General features: G+C 42.6%; 1 protein-coding gene across 4 annotated transcripts in view; it reads left to right on the top strand.

The window, feature by feature from the left end:
* Filip1 (filamin A interacting protein 1) overlaps window positions 1-22,168 on the top strand; it is a 198,174-nt gene that overhangs the window by 80,271 nt on the left and 95,735 nt on the right. For all 4 annotated transcript variants that reach the window (XM_055602540.1, XM_055602537.1, XM_055602538.1 and 1 more), the window contains one exon: window positions 21,771-22,049. In XM_055602540.1, coding sequence (XP_055458515.1) covers window positions 21,771-22,049 — 279 coding nt within the window. The remainder of the gene's footprint in view (window positions 1-21,770; window positions 22,050-22,168) is intronic.

The following is a 22,168-nucleotide window of genomic DNA, read 5'->3' on the forward strand; positions in this document are numbered from 1 at the left end:
TATCTATCTATCTATCTATCTATCTATCTATCTATCTATCTATCTATGTTTTTCAAGACAGGGTTTCTTTGTATAACAGCCCTGGCTGTCCTGTAAATCGCTCTTTAGACCAGGTTAGCCTTGAACTCACCCATTTATTTTTTTAAATCCTTCAAGCCTGAGATTCTTGACTCTTTCCAAAGGTTGAATATGTTCCATTTATTCTGTATGTTAAGAATAACTTATTTTGGAGCCGGTGAAAACAGCCCAGTGCCTAAAGGCACATGCCACCAATGCTGGTGATCTGAGTTACTGTGGAACACACAAGGTAAAAGGAGAGAGTCAACTTCCAAGCCTGTTCTCTGGCCTCCTTATATGTCCGTCAACACACACGTGCCCGTTTGCACACTGTGCTTGCCTGTACACTCACAAATCAGTGAATAAATGTAGCAAAAACTCCTTTTTTAAGGATGGTTTCCTTTTCACTCTCCAATGTCTATTCACCTTCTTACTCTCAGGGCTTCTCACATTTGCACAGCAGAACTATTGTTCTGAACTTTAAGAGACAGAGAGCATGGACTTGCATACTCCTTTCCTGGTCACGCTTGCTTATCATCCATTTATTCTTTTCTCAGAGGATTTCGTAGCTCAGATATTCTTCTTTTCACAGACGGCCAAGATCATTATCTGGTAGGCTCCCTGTACCCATGCTGTGGGGGAGAATCCAGAAGCTGGAGGCTTTCATCAGAGGTTATTCAGGGGGAAGATAAGATTGGCTTATCATGTTGGTCAGCTGCCTGCTAACAACCCAAGGCGGGCCAGCTTCAGCATTCCCAGTGAAGTCATTCAGAGTTTATCTAGTTTGTTATTAACCTTCTCAGCACGTTTTGATTTTCCTGGTTTTTCTCTAATTTCTGGTAAATCTTACAAATTCTTCGTCTTTTTTAATTTAAAAAATGTATTTGTTATTATTGTATGTGTGTGTCTGTGTGTTGTAGCAGATGGTTGTGTCATAGTTCATGTGTGGAGGTTCAGAGAACAACACTTTGGAGCTGAGCTGGTTCTCTCTTCCCACCTTTATGTAGGTACTAGAGACTGAACTCAGGCTTTCCTAGTTGATGGGTAAGTGCCTTGCACACTGCTGAGCCATTTTACCAGCCACTGTCTTCTTTTTTTCTTCATCTTAATGAAGATTCCATAGCTTCTCATTCTCATGAGGGCCTTATGATTCTAAGGGCCTTTGAGAGATTGTATCACATTTTCACATTCAGTTTATTATTTAATCCTAGAAAAGAGACGCCTCTGTAGGCGTCTCAGTAATTTGCAAGTGTACATGTTTTTCTGTGTCTGCCCACACCCTTTTGTTTTCCCTCACCTAATTCAAGTACGCAAGGACACACTAAGTGTGCCTTCTAAGGCCCGTGCTAACTGTGCAGTCATCATGGAAGTCACTCGCTCAGCTTTCGCCTGCAAGCACTTTGTGATCTCGTGGGATAAAAGAGCTGGTAAGTGCGGCAAAGCTGTCATACAAAATTAGTATAATTTCTGTTTCCATTTTTACACTTTACTTCACTTAAATTTATCTTACGCTTTCTAATCACTGCGCTGTAGAATCATGGAGGGATCAAGAAGGGAAGAAGCCAAATCTGCAGCTGAACGACCTCCTCCGTTGCCGTTGAGTAGGTGTGCTGCAGACTATTCAGGGCAGATGTTGAACCCACACCACAGCTGGGCGGATGACGCAGACAGGGTGCTATGTTCTTTTAAGTCTCTGGTCGTCCATACATTCTGATGAAGTGCTAGCCGTCTTTGTCAACTATCTCCTGCCCAGAAAGATCCCCTAGAAGGCATACAACTAAACAAACAAACAAAAAATATTCTGTAATCCTTGACAGCAATACTGGCTGTCTTTCAGTGGTCACTGTGCCACAGTCACAGAACCTAACAGTAAAGGCATTATTACAGCACACACGGTTAAGGCAGTCGTGATGTGGAGGGGGCATCTCTCTAAAATCTTCCCTTTCGTTAAAGTTATTCACAAATCTCATTGGTTAACCCCATGAGGAAAGACAAGTTAGTGGTTTTGCACAGAAATTGAGAAAAAACAAAACAAAACAAAACAAAACAAAACAAAACAAAAAAACCAAGTAGTTCATTTCTTTGAGATGTTCAGTTAGCAGTTAATTTCTTTGGAATGCTTGTGTGGTCCCTTAGCCAACATTACTGATGACTAATTCCTGGTCTTGACAACAGTCGTCATTCCCCCTCCTCCCCACCAACACCCAGCTCAAATGTGTTCCTCACAAATCAAGAAGAACCCTGAGCAGTGAGCGCAGCTCCGTTAGATGCACTGGAAGTTTCAAGGTCACCGTTTGTTTGTATATATATCTTTGACATCATCTCTTTGGACCGTACTTGAGGCCGTTACCTCATAGTTAGCAGCACAGAGCGACCCTTGACTACATCAACACACCAGTAACTGTTACAGAAATATCACAGGCCCAGGCTCTCACGTGAGGAGTCTCCAGCCAAGAGAGGACTGCTGAAATGAAGGGTGTGAGGAAGACGAGCAAGCCAGGATCCTCAGGAACTGAGCCTAACTTCTAATAAAAGAAAGGAAACAAGAACAAAGCATTGACTTCAACTCAAATTCCAGCTTGTTTTCTTTACAGAGGCCATTTGTTTTAAGTTTGTCCATGCACAATCAAGCATTTTTCCTCCTAGCTTATTGTCACATACTTTTAAGAGAACAATGATTTCCCTTCTCCTCCTCTGTTCCTCTCTATTGTTTTGGAACAGAAATATGACTTTAAATAACTCTAATCCTTTGGATTGTATTTGGCTGGTCAGGGTGAGCTGTTCTTATCCCAGCTGGAGGGTGAAATGAAGGAAGCAGGGAGCCATGCCAAGCTTGTCTGTCTTTTTGTACTGCCTTCATAATGCCTTACTTGGCATTATGGGAGCAGCCCTCCATTACAATTCAGGATTCACAGAGAAGCAAGAGCAGGGAGTTGAGGCTGATAGCCACTGTGCCTTTTGCTCAGTGGAGGGCTACAGCTAGCTGGCCATGGCCTTAGGCTCAGTGGGCTCATCTCTACCATCTCTACATGGTGTTACCTAGAAATGACCCATGGCAGAGTTTCTACACCATTTGGATCTGCAAATATTGCCAGTCAATGCTGGGGGTTTGTGTGTGTTGTATGTGTGTGCATGTCCTTGTTTTTCCTTCCCTCTCTCCCTTCCTTCCTTGTCTTATTTCTCCCTAACCTATACCCAAATGATCTGTGCAGATAACTTCACCAAACTAAACCAGACATGGTGCCACAAGCCTGTAATCCCAGCACTCAGGAAGGGAGAGGCAGGTGAATCTCTGTGAGTTCGAGGCCAGCCTGGTTTATAAAGTGAGTTCAGGACAGCCAAGGCTACACAGAGAAACCCTATCTCTCAAAACCAAAGACAAAAAGACAAAAACAAACAAACAAACAAACAAAAAGAAACTTCACCAAATTCCTCACATGTTATCAACACAAAATGACAGTCAACAATATGTTAGGACTGAAAGATGTGTCAGCACTAAAACTTAGCTTAGGGACAGGGTAGTCTCTGTTTCATAATATTCATAAGCAATTCTTTACATTGCTACTAAGTAAATCCCAATGTGTGACAAAAGGGCACTTTCTACAGCTGGATTTCCTATCTCCATCAGAGGTGACCCCTGAGGTGACCCCTCCCCCATTCCTTCCCACCTCTGAGACCTCAGGCAAACTGGCAACTCTATTCTTCTTGTGGTTCTCATGAACCTGAGTGGTGAGATTCTGGCTTTACCATTGCTCTTGGCATATAGGAAGTTTGGGTACTTTGGAGTTAAACCTTGGGGCTTCTGAGCCTTTCTGTTCCACTGATAGGTTTTTTTTTTTGTTTGTTTGTTTGTTTTTTTTTTTTTTTTTTTTTTGTCAAGACAGAGTTTCTCTGTGTAGCCCTGGCTGTTCTGGCACTCTGTAGATGAGGCTGGCCTTGAACTCACAGAGATACACCTGCCTCTGTGTCCCAAGTGTTGGGATCAAAGGTGTGTACCACCACTGCCTGGTTCTACTGATAGGTTTGTTTTTGTTTTTTTTTTTAAGATTTATTTTTTATGTATACACTCTGTCTGCATGTATACCTGCACACCAGAAGAGGGCACTAGATCTCATTATAGATGGTTGTGAGCCACTGTGTGGTTGCTGGAACTGAACTCAGAACCTTTGGAAGAGCAGCCAGTGCTCTTAACCTCTGAGCCCATCTCTCCAGCCTCAGGGATCTAGTTTTAATTCTTACTCTGTAAAACTAAGAGGCAAAAACTATGGAATTTGTGTTGAATCAGACATGATTTACTTTAAAAAAAAAAAAAAAAAAACAAACCTAAATTAGAGTATCACTTGGTAGCACAAGCTAGCTTAGAATGCATTATGTAGCCTAAGCTATCTTTAGACTTGTGATCCTCCTGCCTCAGCCTTCTGAGTGCTGGCCTTACAGGTGTAAGACACCATGCCTTTATTAATTAAAATCCCAACATTCATTAATTCCAAGATGGGAATGAAGAAGAATCTTCATCTGAGAAAAAGTGAACAAAGCTTTTTTCAGGGTCTTTTGAGTTGCCAATACATTTTTAGTCCAGTTTGTGTTTTGACCAACCGACAGCTAGAAAACAGAGTACATTTTCAATTTTTAATTGATTACATTAAAAAGGGAGACACAGCTGAGGGTGGTGGCAGATGCCTTTAATCCCAGCACTGGGGTAGGAGGCAGAGGAAGCAGATCTCTGTGAGTTCAAGGTTAGTCTTCTCTACAAATTGAGTACAGGAAAGCCATGGCTACACAGAGAAGCCTTGTCTTGAAAAAACAAAACAAAACAAAAATAAATTTAAAAAACGAACAAAAATTAAGCCCCATGGGAAAAAAATGTAGTAACCAGTATAGGGAAAATTCTCTGTAAATTTTTTTTGATGAATTGGCTTCCTGTAGACTTAGCTTTTTCACCAAACCTACTTTATTTAGGGTTCTTAAGAAACTTCACCTCCCTGCCAGTCTCCCACAACCTTAGGTAGGAGATTAGTACGGAAAAGGGCTGTAGTCCTTTTTTATGTACTTCCGGCTGATTAGGGTCATGGGTCATTAGGGGATTACCAGACTCAGTCATCAGGATACCAGCAGTCCAGTCCAAAGGCCAGCACGAAGCAGCAACATGAGGTCAGGGAAAGCTGCAGGACCCAGTTGGATTGCCCAGAGAAGCTCTCTGGAACGTTTCTCTCTTTGAAGTCAAGTGTCAAGGCACGAAGATCAGCACAGCAATACTGAGCCAAAAACAAACAAACAAATAAATAAAAAGAAAAACATGTTGATCCGAAAAACAATGTCTTAATGTGTATGGGCCTCTATAGATCTCCTCTCCTCAGAGTCCACCCACGGATGTTCTCAGTGGGCCAAAGTCACTCCCCTCGCAAAACAGCACGTGACCAGAGTCCAGAAACTTCCACTTCACTTGCAGTAGTAATATAAACTCTTTTTTTTTTTTAATAGCAACTAAGATAAGAGTTGACCTGGAGATAACTCATTCAGCCAATGAGCTAGCAGAAGCGAAAAGACCTGCAGTCCATGACTTCCCTTCTCACCTGAAACAGTCTCTCTAGACTGCGGAGTCCCTGGCGACAGTGATCATCTGTGCTTTCTTTTCCTACCAAGTGCCTGATCACTAAGTCAGCAAAGTAAAGAGGACTTTGATGTTTGTTCTCACAAGTAATGGTGTCTGTGTGATGGCCACCCATTCCATCTTCGAACGTGATTTGAGTGATGATTTTAAGTGGTTAAAAAGAGCTGTTCTAAAATTTCCTTTTCAGCAATGCATACACACATAGAGTTTGGTGTTTTCAAATATACAGAAGAAAGAACTAAGGAGGGACAGTGGGACTAAATGGGCAATTCTAAACAATCTACCAAACACAACATGCAGTGCGTTTATATTTTTAGGTAAAGACCTATCAATAAATGGAAAATCCTAATTCTTAGTCCTGGCTAGGACTTCAGCTCAAATGAAAGTCTATTTATAGTATTTCAAAACTCTCTCCTTCTGCACAGTTTGAATATGTTGCAATTTTTCATTGGGAATAATATAAGAGGCTTTTCTTTTTCTTTTTCATTTTAAGATTGATTTGAGTGTTCTGTCTGCATGCACACCTGCAAGCCAGAAGAGGGCATCAGATGCCGGTATAGATGGTTGTCAGCCACCATGTGGCTGCTGGGAATTGAACTCAGGACCTCTGGAAGAGCAGACAGTGCTCTTAACCTATGAGCCATCTCTCCAGCCCCCAAGAGATTTTTCATAGAGATTTCCTCTTCTGAGGTTTTGATTTGTGGAGCTTGTTTTTTTGTTTTTGTTTTTGTTTTTCTATGTCCTCTCATATGGAGTCTGGCAATCACTGGACATGTTCCTGCAGCACCAGAAAGGACAGAGACGTGTTTTGGCCATTACCTCAGTTGGCCTATGAGCCCCAACTTGTAGGCTGATTTGCTTGCCTAGGATGATTGGCTGTGCGGTGGGGGAGGCTGTGTGCGAGCAAGCCACACCTACATTCTGGTTGACGGCTGTCAGGTAAATCTTCGTTGGTGGCCACAAGCACCATTAAGAGAGAGAAAGTAGGGAATGAAGGCAAATAGCTGTGCAGTCCTAGAAGAGCAGCCCCCTTTGCATCCTGTGGCTGGTGACTCATGCCTGTGGACCAAAAGCAGAGGTGGTAGAAAGTGAGGGAAGAAGGGAAGGATGCCCTCCCTGGTGACAAATTTGGAAAATGCCCACTTTGGGCATTTTTGTTGGCTTGAATGGCAGCTGATGAAAATAAGGTAGTATTGAGTTACTGGGAAAGTATTTTTTCTCATGGCTACATGAGAAACAGACCTTACTATTTATGTACATCTTAATTTTTAGACATTAAAACTATTGGCATGTAGCCACATTTAAAAATAACCTGTGTTTTGTACTTTCTTGATGTGTAACTATAGAACATTCTTTGACCTTCCTCTGCCCTTTATCCCAGTATTTAGTTACCATGGCTCCTAACAAAGCTATTTTTTTTTTCTTGACAAGGATAGCGGGATAGCAGGGCCGTAGAAAGCCTGGAAACGCTAACTCAAAGTGTGGTCTAACAACGTGCAGCTTGTTAACCGACTGTGCTTCTGTCCCAGGTTGTGATCTTCTGTGCTTGTCCTCCATTTGGACATTTTCTTCAAAGCTCCTCCTCAGGCACCAGGCACCTGTGTCCCATTGCTTCAACTGGGAAGAGCTTACTCAACCCCTAGGGTTCAGCTGCACACCGCCACTCAAAAGCATCCTGGGATAGGATGTAGCTACATTGCCAGAGTACTTGCCTAGGATGCAAAAGCCACATATTGTGTTCAAGTCAGCCTGGATACATGAGACCCTGCTTAAAAACCAAACAATGGCAACAACAAATAAACACCATTCGAGGCTTACACTTTTGCCCAGATCTGCAGCTTTCGGTATTTGCATGTTTCTGATTTCTTTATTTCTTTTTCTTTCTTTCTTTCTTTCTTTCTTTCTTTCTTTCTTTCTTTCTTTCTTTCTTTCTTTCTTTCTTTCTTTCTTTTCTTTCTTTCTTTCTTTCTTTCTTTCCTTCCTTCCTTTCTTTTTTTCTCTCTCTTTCTCTCTTTCTCTCTCTCTCTGTCTCTCTCTTTTTTTTTTATTTTGTTTTGGTTTTTTGAGACAGGGTTTCTCTGTGGAGCCTTGGCTGTCCTGGATTCGCTTTGCGGACCAGGATGGCCTCAAACTCACAGAGATCTTCCTGCCTCTTCCTCCCTGAGTGTGCCACCTCACCCAGCTGTTTCTGATTTCTTATCATCTCATGAGTGATCCCAGATCAAATTTTCTTAATCCTCAGATATGAGAGAGACTATTCCCAAAGTGTGTCCAAAACTTTCTTTATTTAAAAGAAAGAATAGACTTAAATTTCTGTTTGGGAGTGATTGCGTGAGAAGCATTGAGGTGTGGGCTCCTATTGCATTTGTCTATAGTGCGTTTCCTATTGATGGAAGTCTGTGTGCACAAGCCTTGAAGCTGGAACAGTTCTGCCCCAGAATTCCTGAGCACAACAGTATTTAAAGAAAGACTTTACGTTCATGGTCTGAACATCCTTCTATACTTACAGTTTACAAAACCACAACCAGTTTCGTATTTCAAAGCGAACAACCCCACCACCACCAAAAATGCTTGGGGTACAGTTCTACTACTTGATTCGTTATTAAAATTATAGTCATTCTTGTCATCAGTATGTGTGATATGTATGTGTATGATGTGTGTGTAGATTTCAAGTGACAACTGTGAGAGTCAGCTCTCTCTTTCTACCTTGGGTTCCAGAGATTGGGAGTTCAGATCATCAAGTTTGTGGAATCACCTTTATCCACTGAGCCATCTTTTTGGTCCAATTGCTGTCTTCATGACTGGTTTCAACTTTGCTCTTTAGCTTTCTTGAACTCCTTTCCCCAAATGTCTCCTTAGGCAAGGAGGTTAACTTGTGTGTTTCCTGGTAAATTCACTATGATCGGCTTGACTTAGTCCTAGATGAAATTAAAATTTCATTTCAGTCGCCCTGTCTCCTATCTCAAACTCTCCTTCATATTTTGGGGTATAACTTAGTCCTGCACCTTGGCGGTGGGCAAGAGAACTCTGCTGGAAGTATTCGGGGGTCCTGCTTTTGTCTGTGTTAGAGATGCTCTTGTTTGCTCTCAGGACTGCATTTATAATTAAAAGGCCCTGTGAAAAATGAAAATGTGGGAAATACATGTCCAAGGATAATTAAGAATTTCAGCTGGGCTCAGTGGTGCACGCTTGTAATCCCAGCACTTAAGGAGGCAAAGGCAGGCTGGTTTCTGAGTTCGAGGCCAGCCTGGTCTAAAAAAGCGAGTCCAGGACAGCCAAGGCTTCACAGAAAAACCCTGTCTCAAAAAGAAAAAAAAAAATTCAAGCTGGCCTATAGCACAGACTTGCAGTCTTGAGCCTTGTATGACGAAGGCAAGAGGAGCTGAAGTTCAAAGATCCTTGGCTGTATGACTATAAGGCCATGTGATACAGGTAAAAAACCAGAAACAAAGCAAAAACAAAAAACCAAAAACCCCAAAACAACAGAATGAAGGGGATGAATAATTATCAGTTTCCAGAAAGAAGCACAGGAGAAGCAGGTGTCCTGTATGGCTGCTTGGCTCACACAGTGGTGAAGCCCGCTCTACTTGTGCTCACTGCTGTCACCTCCCAGTCAGACTCCTGATAAGATGACCCCACTACTCTGGTGAAATACTCGGACTCTCATAACACCTCTGGACCTCTGTCCTAATTCACACCAGTGCCACAGACACCCTGCACCTTCCATTTCAACTCCAAGCTCTGTGGGTGTAAGCCCCCAGCACTGATGACGCGTGCCTGTTCAGTCTGCTGTCCAGCTTTATGGGCACTTGGCCACTTCTCTGTCTCTCTTAAAAACCTGGTGGTGCTAGAGGCACACACTGCTAAATCTGGATTATACGTTTGCATATCTCAGGACGCTGGCTAGTGCCAGTGGGAACCCTCTTGAGTTTTAGCCATAAAACTTCACGAGAATTCCTTTCCTTTTATGTTCATTCCTTCAGCAGTGTATCTGAAGGAGGAGGAGGGGGGGACAGAGAGCGTCATTGCTGCCCTGTCTTTTCTCTGATTCTGTTCCTATTTTCAAACTACAGCAAACTGGAGACAGAATGGAGACCGGTAGAAACTGCGCCTCTCCAGCTTAGACGTGCCCGTCAGTCAAGTCTGTTACAGCTTAGATTAGGGCTGGCACACAAAGGGCTAAAGGTCACACAGGGCCACATCCGATCACTTCTGTACTGCCTGATGGCCTCTTGCATGTCGCAGAGCTGGGTGGAAGAACCAGAAGCTAAATAGCCCTGCAAAGGGTAAACTATTCATTGTCTACACCCACAGCTTGCCAGCCCCTGTCCTAGATGCTCACAGAATGTCGAGTGGCCCAGCCCATACTGCTTAATCACATGGCGGCATTCAGAGGTCTCTGAAACCTCAACAGTTACTCTGTCGGAAAGGACCTTCTCATACACATGGAACATCTAAGAGGCTTGTGGTTTCACCCCGTACAGTGTGTGGACTTTATCATCCCCCTTTTACAGATGGCTTGGAGAGGTGACCTGTACAAGGGTAGGGCAGCGTCCCTCTTGGCTCCACAGAGTCAATGGCAAAGACGATTAGGGCAGTTAGGAACACAAACTCCGTGGCTATTGGTGCATGAGGTCATGGGGTTGGTTGGTGAGCTGAGGTGGGGTGGCTACAAGGTTAAGGGAGAGTGGTGTCTGGGGCCGTAGTGTTTTTGACAAAACTGTTGCAAAGGTGGCAGCATGGACATACTTCCTGGCATAGACACTCGCTGGGCCTGAAATTTCTTTCTGTCTTCTGATATGGCATTTTACACATGCTAAGTTCTTAAGCACCTCCAATAGTTTATCACGGTGTTCTCCGACTTTATGACTGGAATTTGAATTCTTTTACCAATTAAGTTCATGACGACTGGTTGATCGGAGAAGCTAATCCTCGTTCTAGTGCCAGAATGGTAAGGCATCATCAATATCTTAGACAGTGATGTGGTTATGGTCGCCTTCACAGTACACTTATTCACGGGAGTGGTATATATATATATATATATATATATATATATATATATATATATACACACACACACATATACGAATGACTTGAAGTTACCCTTTCATGTTAAGACATAGCCTAAGGATTGAAATGTGAGACACCTTTAGGGACAACTGAACACACCCGACAACATGGCAGGCGTTTAGAACACTGGAGCCATCCATCGTCAGCGCACATATGGGGCAGTCGGTTCAGATTCCCATTTTTCTCCCGTGTCAGCATGAAACAATGACATCATCATTCCTTTCACTAAGCAAGGCTAATGCTGGCTATCAGATGGGATTTGCCTCATGTTTCTCGAAAATGTAATAAAATTATTTAAGAATATTTTCCATATAAGACAAACATTTTTATAATGTGAAATTTTGCGGTTATTTAAACAGAATAATTAGCTCATGTAGAGGTTTGTTTTTTTTTTTTCTTCTTCTTCTTCATTTTGCTAACTGAAAGATTGGTCCAACTCACATTCAGTTGTCATAAACAGTTATCTCATTGGAGTGCCAGTGATTTTTTTTTTTTTTTTTTTTTTTTTTTTTACAAATTCAAAAGCTAAATGTGAAGTCTGTGAAAGCAAAGTTACCCCGTGGGTCCACTGAAAATGAAAGTCTCATGCAGGGGCTGGAGAGAGAGAGCTCACCACGCTAAAGCTCTTGGTGTGTAAGTATGAGAATGTGAGCTCAGCCTCCAGCACCCATACTACAGGCCAGGCTTGGCAGCTTGTGCCTGCGATCCCTGCCTGGGGGAGGGGTTACTGGGGCAGAGACCGGGAGGTTCCTGGGGCTCGTTGACCAGGCACTTTAGCTGAGCTTCAGGTTCAGTGAGAGACGAGTGATGGAGGAAGACTCCTGGCGTTACCCTCCGATATCCACTTCCGTGAACGCCCACCTGCCACCTGGGGTCTGGGAAGGAACTAAGGCACTGTGGAATACAAGTCTGGGACAAGAAGGGGAAGAGAGTGTTCTCTTTAAGAACAGAGTTGTCGCATGAGTCAGAAATAGAGAAGATGTCTCTTAGATTGTGGGGTTTGACGTTGGTTGTTGTTGTGTGAGGCAGTGGGAGCTTGCATAGCCTGCCGTTGTATTTCAGCCCCTGGCAGGATGGCTGTGAATTCCTTTATATCGTTGTTTCTGACCCTGAGCTAAAATCTCCTATTCAGGTTTTGCGCCTAGAGAATCCAGCTTGCCCTGTGTTCTAGTTAAGGCTTTCTCAGCTGCTGACTGAATTATATGCACAAATAACGATACCTCATTTTGCCTATCTTCATTTTTTTTTTTCAAGCGGGACAAACAAAAGCCAAATCCACCAGAAAAAATAAAAGGATGATAATCATATACATTTGCGAGCCTTGCCCTTTGTGTGAAATAAACTAGTAGTTATTGATTATATACTATGCCTAAGATTTACAGTAGTGTCACATTATAAGATGCTATACTGTACATGCTTGTAATCCTAGCACTCAGGAAGCTGCACCAGGAGGACTGTTTAGTGTTTAAAGCCCTCCTGGACTACACAGTGAATTCTAAGCCAGCCAGATCGGCTTGGTGAGTCCCTAATTGAAACAAACAAGAAACCCCCAAAGGCTTTCACACATATAGAGTAAATATATTTTAAAATGTGTTTGAAAGTCAAGAATTGGTAGTTGATGTTGGAAATACATGAAACACATGTCAGAGATGCCATTCTGTCGTTGTTACTGTACATATCAGTCTGTAACTAAATGGATGAGTGCTTTTCTCTTTTATGTATATTGACAGTAACATTGTTTACGCTAAAGAAGAGAAAGCAAGCCCCCAAATCTCTGCAACAGATGCTATAAAAGAATGAAAGAGGCCAAATGTGATACCCAGGCTGCAGGGTCCCAGGACTTTGTGGTGTAATTTGCGCATAGGAAATAAAGACACTTGAGTGGTCCCAGCTGCCGCATTTACCAGCAGCGTGCCACTAGGCCTCAGCGTACTGGGTGTTAAAGAAGTGAAGGCGCTAATGTACAATTTGGTTTAGGGAGGCAAACCAGCAACTATCTGTATAAGCTACTGTTTATGCTCTAGACGAATCCATAAGGCTTAACACAAGAAGCTTAAGAACCCAACCAAACAGACTGTGGTTGAGGAAATGGTGGTACAAAGGCCTGTGCTGTCACGGGGCAGCGGAGGAGGGATCTGGCTTGCGGTGATGGGCAGGGAGACTGGAGGAGGCCAGAGAGACACTGTCCACTGTTGACATGCCACAGCAGTGTAGCATCTGAACCTCCGGCGTCACACTGGAGGAGCAGAGCCTGCCTTGCCTCGTGTGGTGACCACTTGCGCCCTGAGATCTGGGGCATTTTGGTAACTCTCTTAACCCAGGGGAGCTCAGCCCCCTCCAGAGGGCTATTTGCAACTTGCTGGTTTCCCACGCTGCCAGGATGCTAGTGTCTAAATCTGTACCCATGAAGGTGCCCACTTTCTGTAAAATCCTTGGCTTCTCTCGTCTGTGGTTACTCTGCATTCTCAACAGTCTTCCTGCGTGAGTTTATCGTTGATTGAGTGTTGCGGGTGAGATCGGAAACAGGTGTGAGTATTTAATGCTCCGTGTTTCTCACAGAACGCTTGTGTTAAGTTTAGTGAGTTTTTATATTTTCAGTGTTAGGAAATTCTCCAAATATTATTAATTGCTTTTGACCATTGCTAGTCTGAACATTCTTGATTCTAACTAAGATTTTCAACTGATAACATTTATTGGAAGCCATAAGTTTTATAACCCTATAATTTATTATCTGAGGTATTTTAAATTCAAATAGCAATGTCTACTAGTAGGTGTTTTGATGCTAAAAAGAAATCAATCCTCAAGTCTTTATGTTTTCTGAGTAATATGAAAAACAAGTATACAGAACTGCTAAGGAAGGGGGCTGGGATAATGGCACCATACACACAGTGCCTACAGCATGAACATGGCAATATGAGGACCTGAGTTTAGATTCCCAGCACTGTGGCACCTACATCTGTAACCCCCAAACTAGGGGTTGGAGATACATGTAGACAGACCCTCTGAAGATCACTGGTCAGCCGGTCTAGCTGAATCACTGAGCTACAGTGATATTTGAGCTCTGGCTCAAAAAAATCAGGTGGAGAATGAACAAGACACCTGATGTTGATATCTGCCCTCTACAGTGCAGCCTGGCAAAAAGGCCAGTGGCCAGCAGAGTACTGGGACATTACCACAAAACAGTCCTCATCCTCTCTTTAAGATAGAAAAGACAAAACCCAGCGTGCTTAGAACCAGAAGCAACAGAAATCATCAGTTCCAGCTTTGTTGTCCTTCGTGAATTTTAAGATGTGAAAAACCAACCAAACACTGGCCTCTTCTCTGCACGGCCAGGTTATTTTCTCTGTGCATCCTGGATACACCATTAAATCTGATTATAAATATCCCAGTCCATTAAATGTTTGGACATCTCTCAGAAAGGTCCATCTTATTATCTACCACGTGCACACACCTACATGAACAGGTGTAGACAGCACACGCACAAGGGGGAGAAGAAATGTTACTTGTTGCTGTAGTCAGAGATTTAAAATGCACAAAGAAAAAGCCAGTGAAGTCGCTCGTTGGGCAGGGACTCTTGTTGCTAAGCCTGATGGCCTGACTTCATCCCCTGGGACTCACGTGGTAGAAAGTGAAAACCAACTGACTCCCAAAGCTGTCCTCACCTTGACAGCCTCATCATAACACGAGTGCAGCCTCACACACGCGTGCACATGGATTATCATGTGTGTGGGTGTTTGTGTGTGCACACACACAAATCAGTATGGAACTATTTAAAACATGAGGGTAGAGTAGTCTTTTTGCATTTTTCAACTTTTACTTAAAGATGATATTGCAAATTAGTAATTTCTTATATTCCTGCCTATTTTTAAAATTGTTTTCTTAAAAGTATGCATTTTATGTTGCACATAGTCCTCCTCATACCTTCCTTTGTTGGACTAAATTATTTTATAAAAGAATTCATGAGCAAATATATTTTAAAATTAAAAAAAATTATTTTGGGTGCTTGGGTATTTTGCCCGTGTGCTTGTCTGTACACTGTGTGTGTGAAGTGCCCGTAGAAGCCAGGAGAGGGCATCAGATTTCCCTGGCACTGAAGTTACAGATGCTGTGAGTACCGGGAATCACTCTCTGGTCCTGTGAGGGAGCAGCCAGAGCTCTTAACTGCTAAGTCTTTCTCTAGCCCCGTGTGTAAACTATGTAAAAACAAAATGAAACGGACCTGCTTCGATGTACAGATACAAATCTATGTACAAATAGGTAAACGTGGGAAGTGTTTACTGAAAGTTCACCTTTTCAGCTGGAGGATCTTGGACACTCGGTGATGGCTGGTGGAGAAAACAGCAAAGGGCAGCCCAGAAGACACTGTGGTGAAGAATTCATCAGTTTAGGGGCTTTAGTTAGAACATTTGAGGTCACCCTCCATCGTCACTCAGTGTAACTCACATTGCGCGCTCTTCCGTGTCCGCTTGCTAATTCATGCCCTGGCACTTTTCTGACCCAGAATTTTGCTAGTTTTTAGATTTTTTTTTTCCTGGAAAACTTTTATAGGTCTGCTGCTATCATCTTTGAGGCATATTAAACAGAACTTATTAAAACATTTCAGTACAGTTTTAGGCTAGAGCAGAATAATATTTGTCTGTTTTGCCACAGTTTTGGTGTTTTCTTTGGCCATCTGATTACAACATGGCTGCTTGGGCAAGAGAATCCTCTCTCCCTGAATCCTACAGCCTCATGAGACTATTTAAATGGAATATTAATATTAATATTAGGCTAGATCTGGCCTAGCAGAAGAAAATAATTTAAAAATTTAAAAATCTGGTTATTTCAGAGGTTTAACGACTGTGGACAGTGAAGGGTGAAAAAATTCACTTTGTAGGCCTCGTGGCATGTGTGGAGTGTGGACGACAAAAGGCGAAAAGGGTAACATTCAGGGTGAACCTGGGAGAAAATTGTAACAGTTATTCTAAACCCAGGAACTTTTCTGAACCATGAGCATGATTAAGATGGACCTTCCTGAGAGATGTCCAAACATTTCACGACGGACTGGGATATTTATAATCAGATTTAATGGTGTGTCCAGGATGCACAGAGAAAATAACCTGGCCGTGCAGAGAAGAGGCCAGTGTTTGGTTGGTTTTTCACATCTTAAAATTCACAAAGGACACAAAACTGGAACTGATGATTTCTGGTGCCTCTGGTTCTAAGCACGCTGGGTTTTGTCTTTTCTATCTTAAAGAAAGGATGAGGATTGTTTTGTGGTAATGTCCCAGTATTCTGCTGGCCGCTGGCCTTCTTGCCAGGCTTCACTGTAAAGCGTCATTCTCCCTGTAGTGATGGGGTTACCTTTTTCTGAGCCTTAGGCTTTTTTCTTCATAATTCTCCGAAGTAATTAAAAAAAAAATATATATATATATATATATGCATCCATATGATATGGTGGCTTCTCATCATATGCGTGAGATAGGTTCTTGAGAGTATGAAAAGAGAGAAGTAAAACCAGAAAGAGATGTTCGAGTAGCTGATGAGCCTAGGGAAGAGCCAAGCTTAGGCAGAAAAGAAGTTTTCATTGATGGGGAGGATAGGGAGCATTTTGAGCAGTGTTTAGTCACAACAGGAAAAGGGAGTATCTGATATGAACCAAGGGCAAGAGTGAGCATGCCTGGGAAAGTTCAAGGCTAGGGACTAGAAGGGCCAAGGAAGCCTGGTGTGCAATGTGGGGGTGGGGATGGGGTGTGTAGTGGGGAGCGACTGCAGAAGCCATAAGACGGTGTAACTGGAGCTGCAGGCAGATGTGAGCTACAGGACACAGGTACTAGGAACTCACTTGTCCTCTGCAAAAGCAAATGCTCTTGAGACCCCACTCTTTCTCCAGGCTTCTCTTCAAATGCTGCGGAAATGCTTCTCATTTCAGCCTAAACGACTACGGAGCTTGTATTTATATTCTGTATATTCTGTATATTCTGCGCTATCATCCACATGGCAGAAGGCTGCGGTACTGCGGTACTGCGGGGAAGGCAGCAGGGGTGAAGAGGAGGGAGGACCAGAGATGAAAGAAGGAGTTTCAGAATGGTGTTCAGCCCCTCCTTTCTTTGCACTCTACTCAGCGAATTCCATGCACTGTGTTGCTGACAGGTTGCTGTGAAAGGAGAGTAAGGGTTTCTAATAAACTGTGTTAGTATGGTTGCTTATGAAATAGAATAATCTACCCCCAGACAATGCTGATATTCAAAAAAGGCTGCAAAACCTGATGTGAATCTTCAGTGTATTCTACCTGTTTTCTGTAGAAAATCTCCTTTAAAGGATACGCCATGGAGGGGTGCAAAGGTGCCTGTTTTTTTTTTTTTTTCCAGGAAATTTACCTAAAGTTTCCAAACTTGCAGTGGGCTAATGAAGGCCTGTGGCGCTCCATCTGCATGCCCTGCCACCTGCCTATTCCCCTCAGAAGCATATAATGGATTTTTGCATATAATGTTTGCTATTGTTTGGTTCTGGGGCTTTTAAGACAGTATGTATGGATGTATGTTTTTGTATGTATGTAATGGTATGTTTGTATGTGTGTAATGGTCATCCCTGTTCACACTTTGAGTCCTGTTTCCATGACAGTCCCTTTAGAACTGATTACACTGTTTCTCAGGAAGGGTCTTTGGAAAACCATCATTTTACAGGTTCTGCAGTTCGTTGGTTTGGAAATAGATTTTTTTTCCTTAGTAACTTAATTTCAGATACTAGAGGAACTTTGCAGATGCCTGTGGAGGAGAACAAATACATACGTTTATCTGATCCCACTGTGCACACAAAGAAAACATCATCTCGCGAGCATTCATGTCTTTTTCTTCATCCTCTGATTTCCACCATCAGACATGGGCTCAGCCCGTAGCTCTACTCGGCTGTGTGAGCAAGGGAACTATAGTTTATGTATCTAATCCTCATTGGCTTTATCTGCAAGACTCAGAATATCAGTAGCTGGTTTTGGAGGTGGACGTAAGATGTTATCCTGTGTGTAGAGCGCTTCAAGCTTTGTGCATAGGAGGCAATGAGAACTGTTGGAAACGAGACAGGCATTGTTCTCTCTCAATGAGGCGGCAGGGAGCATCTTACCAGGTCATTAGTCCCTACAAGACACAATAAAGTGGCTTAAAGTGATTCTTCATGTTAGTGCACTTGGCTCTGCTATTGAAAAATTGGATTTTCTCCTCCCAGAGGCTCTGTCTAATTTCATCCTGAACTGTCTCCACGAGTGTGTTATCATTGATGCCTTTCATGTTCCAGAGATAGAACAGGTGCCGATCACTGAAGCTGTTATGGAAATAAACCTAAAAGACTGTATCTGGCTTACCATGAAAGACTAGAATCTATGTGCCCATGTCAAGAGGAAAGTAACCAAGGTGTAAGTTCAATGACACCAAGAAAAATATTTGCTTAGGCAAAATAAACGGTCCTCCATTTGCTAAGGCAAATCCACATGGACAGGAGCCAGAGCTTAAGCTTTCAAGCTAAAAGGATGTAAAATTACTGGATAATTCTAAAATTCATGTTGGATTTATTTATTTCCCAGAATTCACTTATGTAGAACCGTGAAAAAACTTATCTGAGAACATTAACTTCAGGTGGAAATTTTTAGTAGGATCCAAATATAAAGACACTTGATAATAAATTGGTTATACTTTCTGTATTTTTGCAATTACAACTGTGATTAGTATATACACACAACATAGATAAACACAGATACATAAGAGAGTCAGGAACAAGTGATGTGTTTTGATTACAGGGATGTGGCATTTTAAATAATCACCCCACTGACCATGCTTTGGCAACTACTATCTAGAAATCCTGTTAAATCGTGTTCTAAATAAAAGTTATTAAATTAATATATGATCCATCATCTCTAATGGCCTGAAGACTTTACTTCAGATAAAAGCAACCTGTGTGTATTTGTGTGTTTGTGTTTGTTTGTGTATGTGTGTGTAGTTGCTGAGACTCAGTTTGGGAAGCTCATGTTGGCTGAGTATGGCCTGTGGCAGGTAGTGACTTTAATCTGAAACTCTATTCACCATCTATTTGTCTCTCTTTTCTTCTCCTTCTTCCTTCTTCTATTTTCATGCTCTTTGTTTCTTTTTTATTTTTAAATTAAATGTTACGTATATGAATGTTTAGCTCATATATGTCTGCGTATCATATGTATGCCTCTTCCCTGTAGAGAAGGGGGCATTGGATCCCCTGAAATCAGAGTTACAGATGGTTATGAACTCCCATGTAGGTGCTGGGAATAGAACTCTGGTCCTCTTGCCAAAGTTGAAACTCCTGAACCATTTCTCTGGATCCAACTTTTTTTTTTTTTTTTAAAGTCATCTTGAAGCTTAGGTTTGCTTATAAATAAGCTGTCATAACATACAGAAGATATGCTCCAAAGTGCCCTGGTTTCCATTATAAAATAACATCATTTTTTTATATTTTTTCTGTTTACCAGAAGAGCACAAACGAGGCTCTAAAATTGAGAAATAATCTCTGAGTCAATCGGAGAAGAGTGTGCCAATATCAAGTTTATATTGTTTACAGTTATAGAGAGCTCTCATCCATAAAAGATTCCATTTTATTGTAAGAGTTCCTTTTAAAAAAGAGCATGAGATACTGATTTCAATATTCATTTGAAGATATGAATATTCACCATTTTCATGTGAGATATTTTCATAAGGAGAAATCATACTATGTTTATTTATCTGTTCTAAAATCTGTTTTATAAAGCTCTCCTTAGAAAACAGGGAATAGGACAGGAGACTGCCACAGAGGGCCTCTGAAAGGCTCTACCCTGCAGGATATCAAAACAGATGCTGAGACTTATGGCCAACCTTTGGGCAGAGTGCAGGGAATCTTATGAAAGAAGGGGGGAATAGTAAGACCTGGAGAGGACAGGAGCTCCACAAGGAGAGCAACAGAACCAAAAAAATCTGGGCCCAGGGGTCTTTTCTGAGACTGATACTCCAACCAAGGACCATTGGTGGAGAAACCTAGAACCCCTGCACAGATGTAGCCCATGGCAGTTCAGTGTCCAAGTGGATCCCATAGTAATGGGAACAAGGACTGTCTCTGACATGAACTGATTGGCCTACTCTTTGATCACCTCCCCCTGAGGGGGAAGCAGCCTTACCAGGCCACAGAGGAAGACAATGCAGCCAGTCCTGATGAGACCTGATAGACTAGGATCAGAAGGAAGGAGAGGAGGACCTCCCCTATCAGTAGACTTGGGGGGGGGGGCATGGGGGGAGAAGGTAGAAGGAGGGTGGGGTTGGGAAGGGAAGAGGGAGGGAGCTATGAGGGGATACAAAGTGAATAAAGTATAATTAATAAACATTAAAATAAAAAAAGTATTTTTAAAAAGCTCCCTTAGTTCCTAAAATATGATTGGGTTCTTAAAGGGAATTTGTGTTCCAATAACAAAGTCATTCTGTTTGGAATGAATAAGGAAAACCTTATTGTTTAGTCATTTCAGAGGAGGGATGTTTTATACTGTAAGTTTTAAATAAGGCCTCATCTTAGTTACTTTCTATTGTTGTGTTAATACACCACAGACAAGGCGATTTCTAGAAGAGAGAGTTCATTTGTGGCTCACAGTTTCAGAAGGTTTACATCCATCCTGGTGGGGAGCATGACCCTGGGCAGGCAGACACGGCTCTGTAGCAGTAGCTGAGTTACATCTTGATCCACAAGTGTAAACCAGACAGCGCTAACTGGGAAAGGGCATGCATTTTTCAAACCTCAAGTCCACCCCCAATGACACGTCCTCCAACAAGGCCACACTTCTTTAATCCTTTCTAAACAGCTCCGCCAGCTGGAGACCAAACATTCAGACATATGAGCCTATGGGGGCCGTTCTCGTTCAAATCCCCCCGAGGCCACCTGCTTCACTGCTGATGGCAAGCTTTGTAGCACAGCCCCGGGATGTTAGTACTGTCCTCCACCCTCATGCTTAGGTTCCAGCCCTGGAGCTCAGCATGTCAGTTTGCAGCATCTCGGCTGGTCCTGTTCTCAGGTACCAGAGGGGCGGCCTTAAAACACTCACCATATAACGCCTGGAATATTCCCTCTTTGGGGTGTGTTCATATCTTAGCTGTGGCTTTCTCCGTTTTCTCCAGAAAATATTGTCTAACTTTTTTTTTTTTATTTTAAAATTTATCATTTTCTCCTAATGTTTGGCACGCTTATCACTGTTAGTGAGGGATATTGAAAGCCCACCTTGGGAAAAGGGGCGATGGAGAGATTAAATCCCCTATCCTGTTCACTGTCCTCTCTAGGAGTTTCCTGCTGTTGCGATAGTCAGCTCACCCCTAGCGATGCTTCAAGTTTGGATCTTCTAATAAATGGTCTTATGTAGACTCTCATCTACATATTTCAAACATGCCATTTTAGAGATGGTGTAAAGATTTCCTGTCTAACCCACGCCGTTTTCCCTCCAGCTGATGTCTCAGTGAGTGTGGACCCGCCGCGGTACCGAGCCAGGATGTGTGTTGCTGATGACTAGCTCCCATGCTTCTTCCCCAGACATCCTCCCTCCTTTTTTGCCATGCCTTACATTCTAGGATTCCATCCTAGAAGCCACAATCACATTTATTTGTCTGGGCTGCAACAGTTTTATTGCTTTTGATAACCTTGATAATTTTAAGGGTTACTGGCTCGGAATTCTTCAGAATTCACATCTGTGTTTATCCCGTTAGCAAACTGCCTTGGAAGATCTTAAAGGTATGTCGCCAATCTCCTCTCACTGTATCCGACACCATCAGTATGACTGAGAACAGTTGATACCAGTCTTGCCCTTGGCTTGAGATGCTTTTTTTTTTTTTTTAAACTTTTCCCTGAAGACTAACCAAGCATTTTCTTAGAAACATTAATAATCATTTTAGCTGAGGCTATCAGGAGCTGACAGGAGCTGCCCTTTCTTTCTTTATTGGTGAAGCTGTAAAGCTGCTATAAGTTTCTAAGTGTTAGGAAAGAAATACTTTCAGTGGTGATGAAGAACGTCTCTTTTCATGTGTTGCAGGTGGGAATGAGGTCCCGAAACCAGGGTGGAGAAAGCTCATCTAATGGGCACGTCTCCTGCCCCAACTCCTCCATCATCGGCAGTGCCGGTGATCTAAGACCCTCAGAAGACGCAAAAAAGAACAAGGCAAATCGGAAGGAGGAGGATGTCATGGCTTCGGGAACTGTCAAACGGCAATTCAAACCATCTGGAGAAAGTGAGAGAAAGACTAAGAAGCCACTGGAGCTATCCAAGGAGGACCTCATCCAGCTCCTGAGTATAATGGAAGGAGAGCTGCAGGTAGAGTCAGTCTTGTTCCGCTCACGTGCTGCTAGCTCTCGACCTAGAGAGTCAGAAGTCTGTCCCTCACTGGACTGTGAGAACGCATCTTTGGGAAACGAGGCTTTCATCCTCATTTG

This window comes from Psammomys obesus, unplaced genomic scaffold, assembly GCF_907164565.1.
Source record: "Psammomys obesus unplaced genomic scaffold, mPsaObe1.curated_primary_1811, whole genome shotgun sequence".
NCBI lineage: Eukaryota > Metazoa > Chordata > Mammalia > Rodentia > Muridae > Psammomys > Psammomys obesus.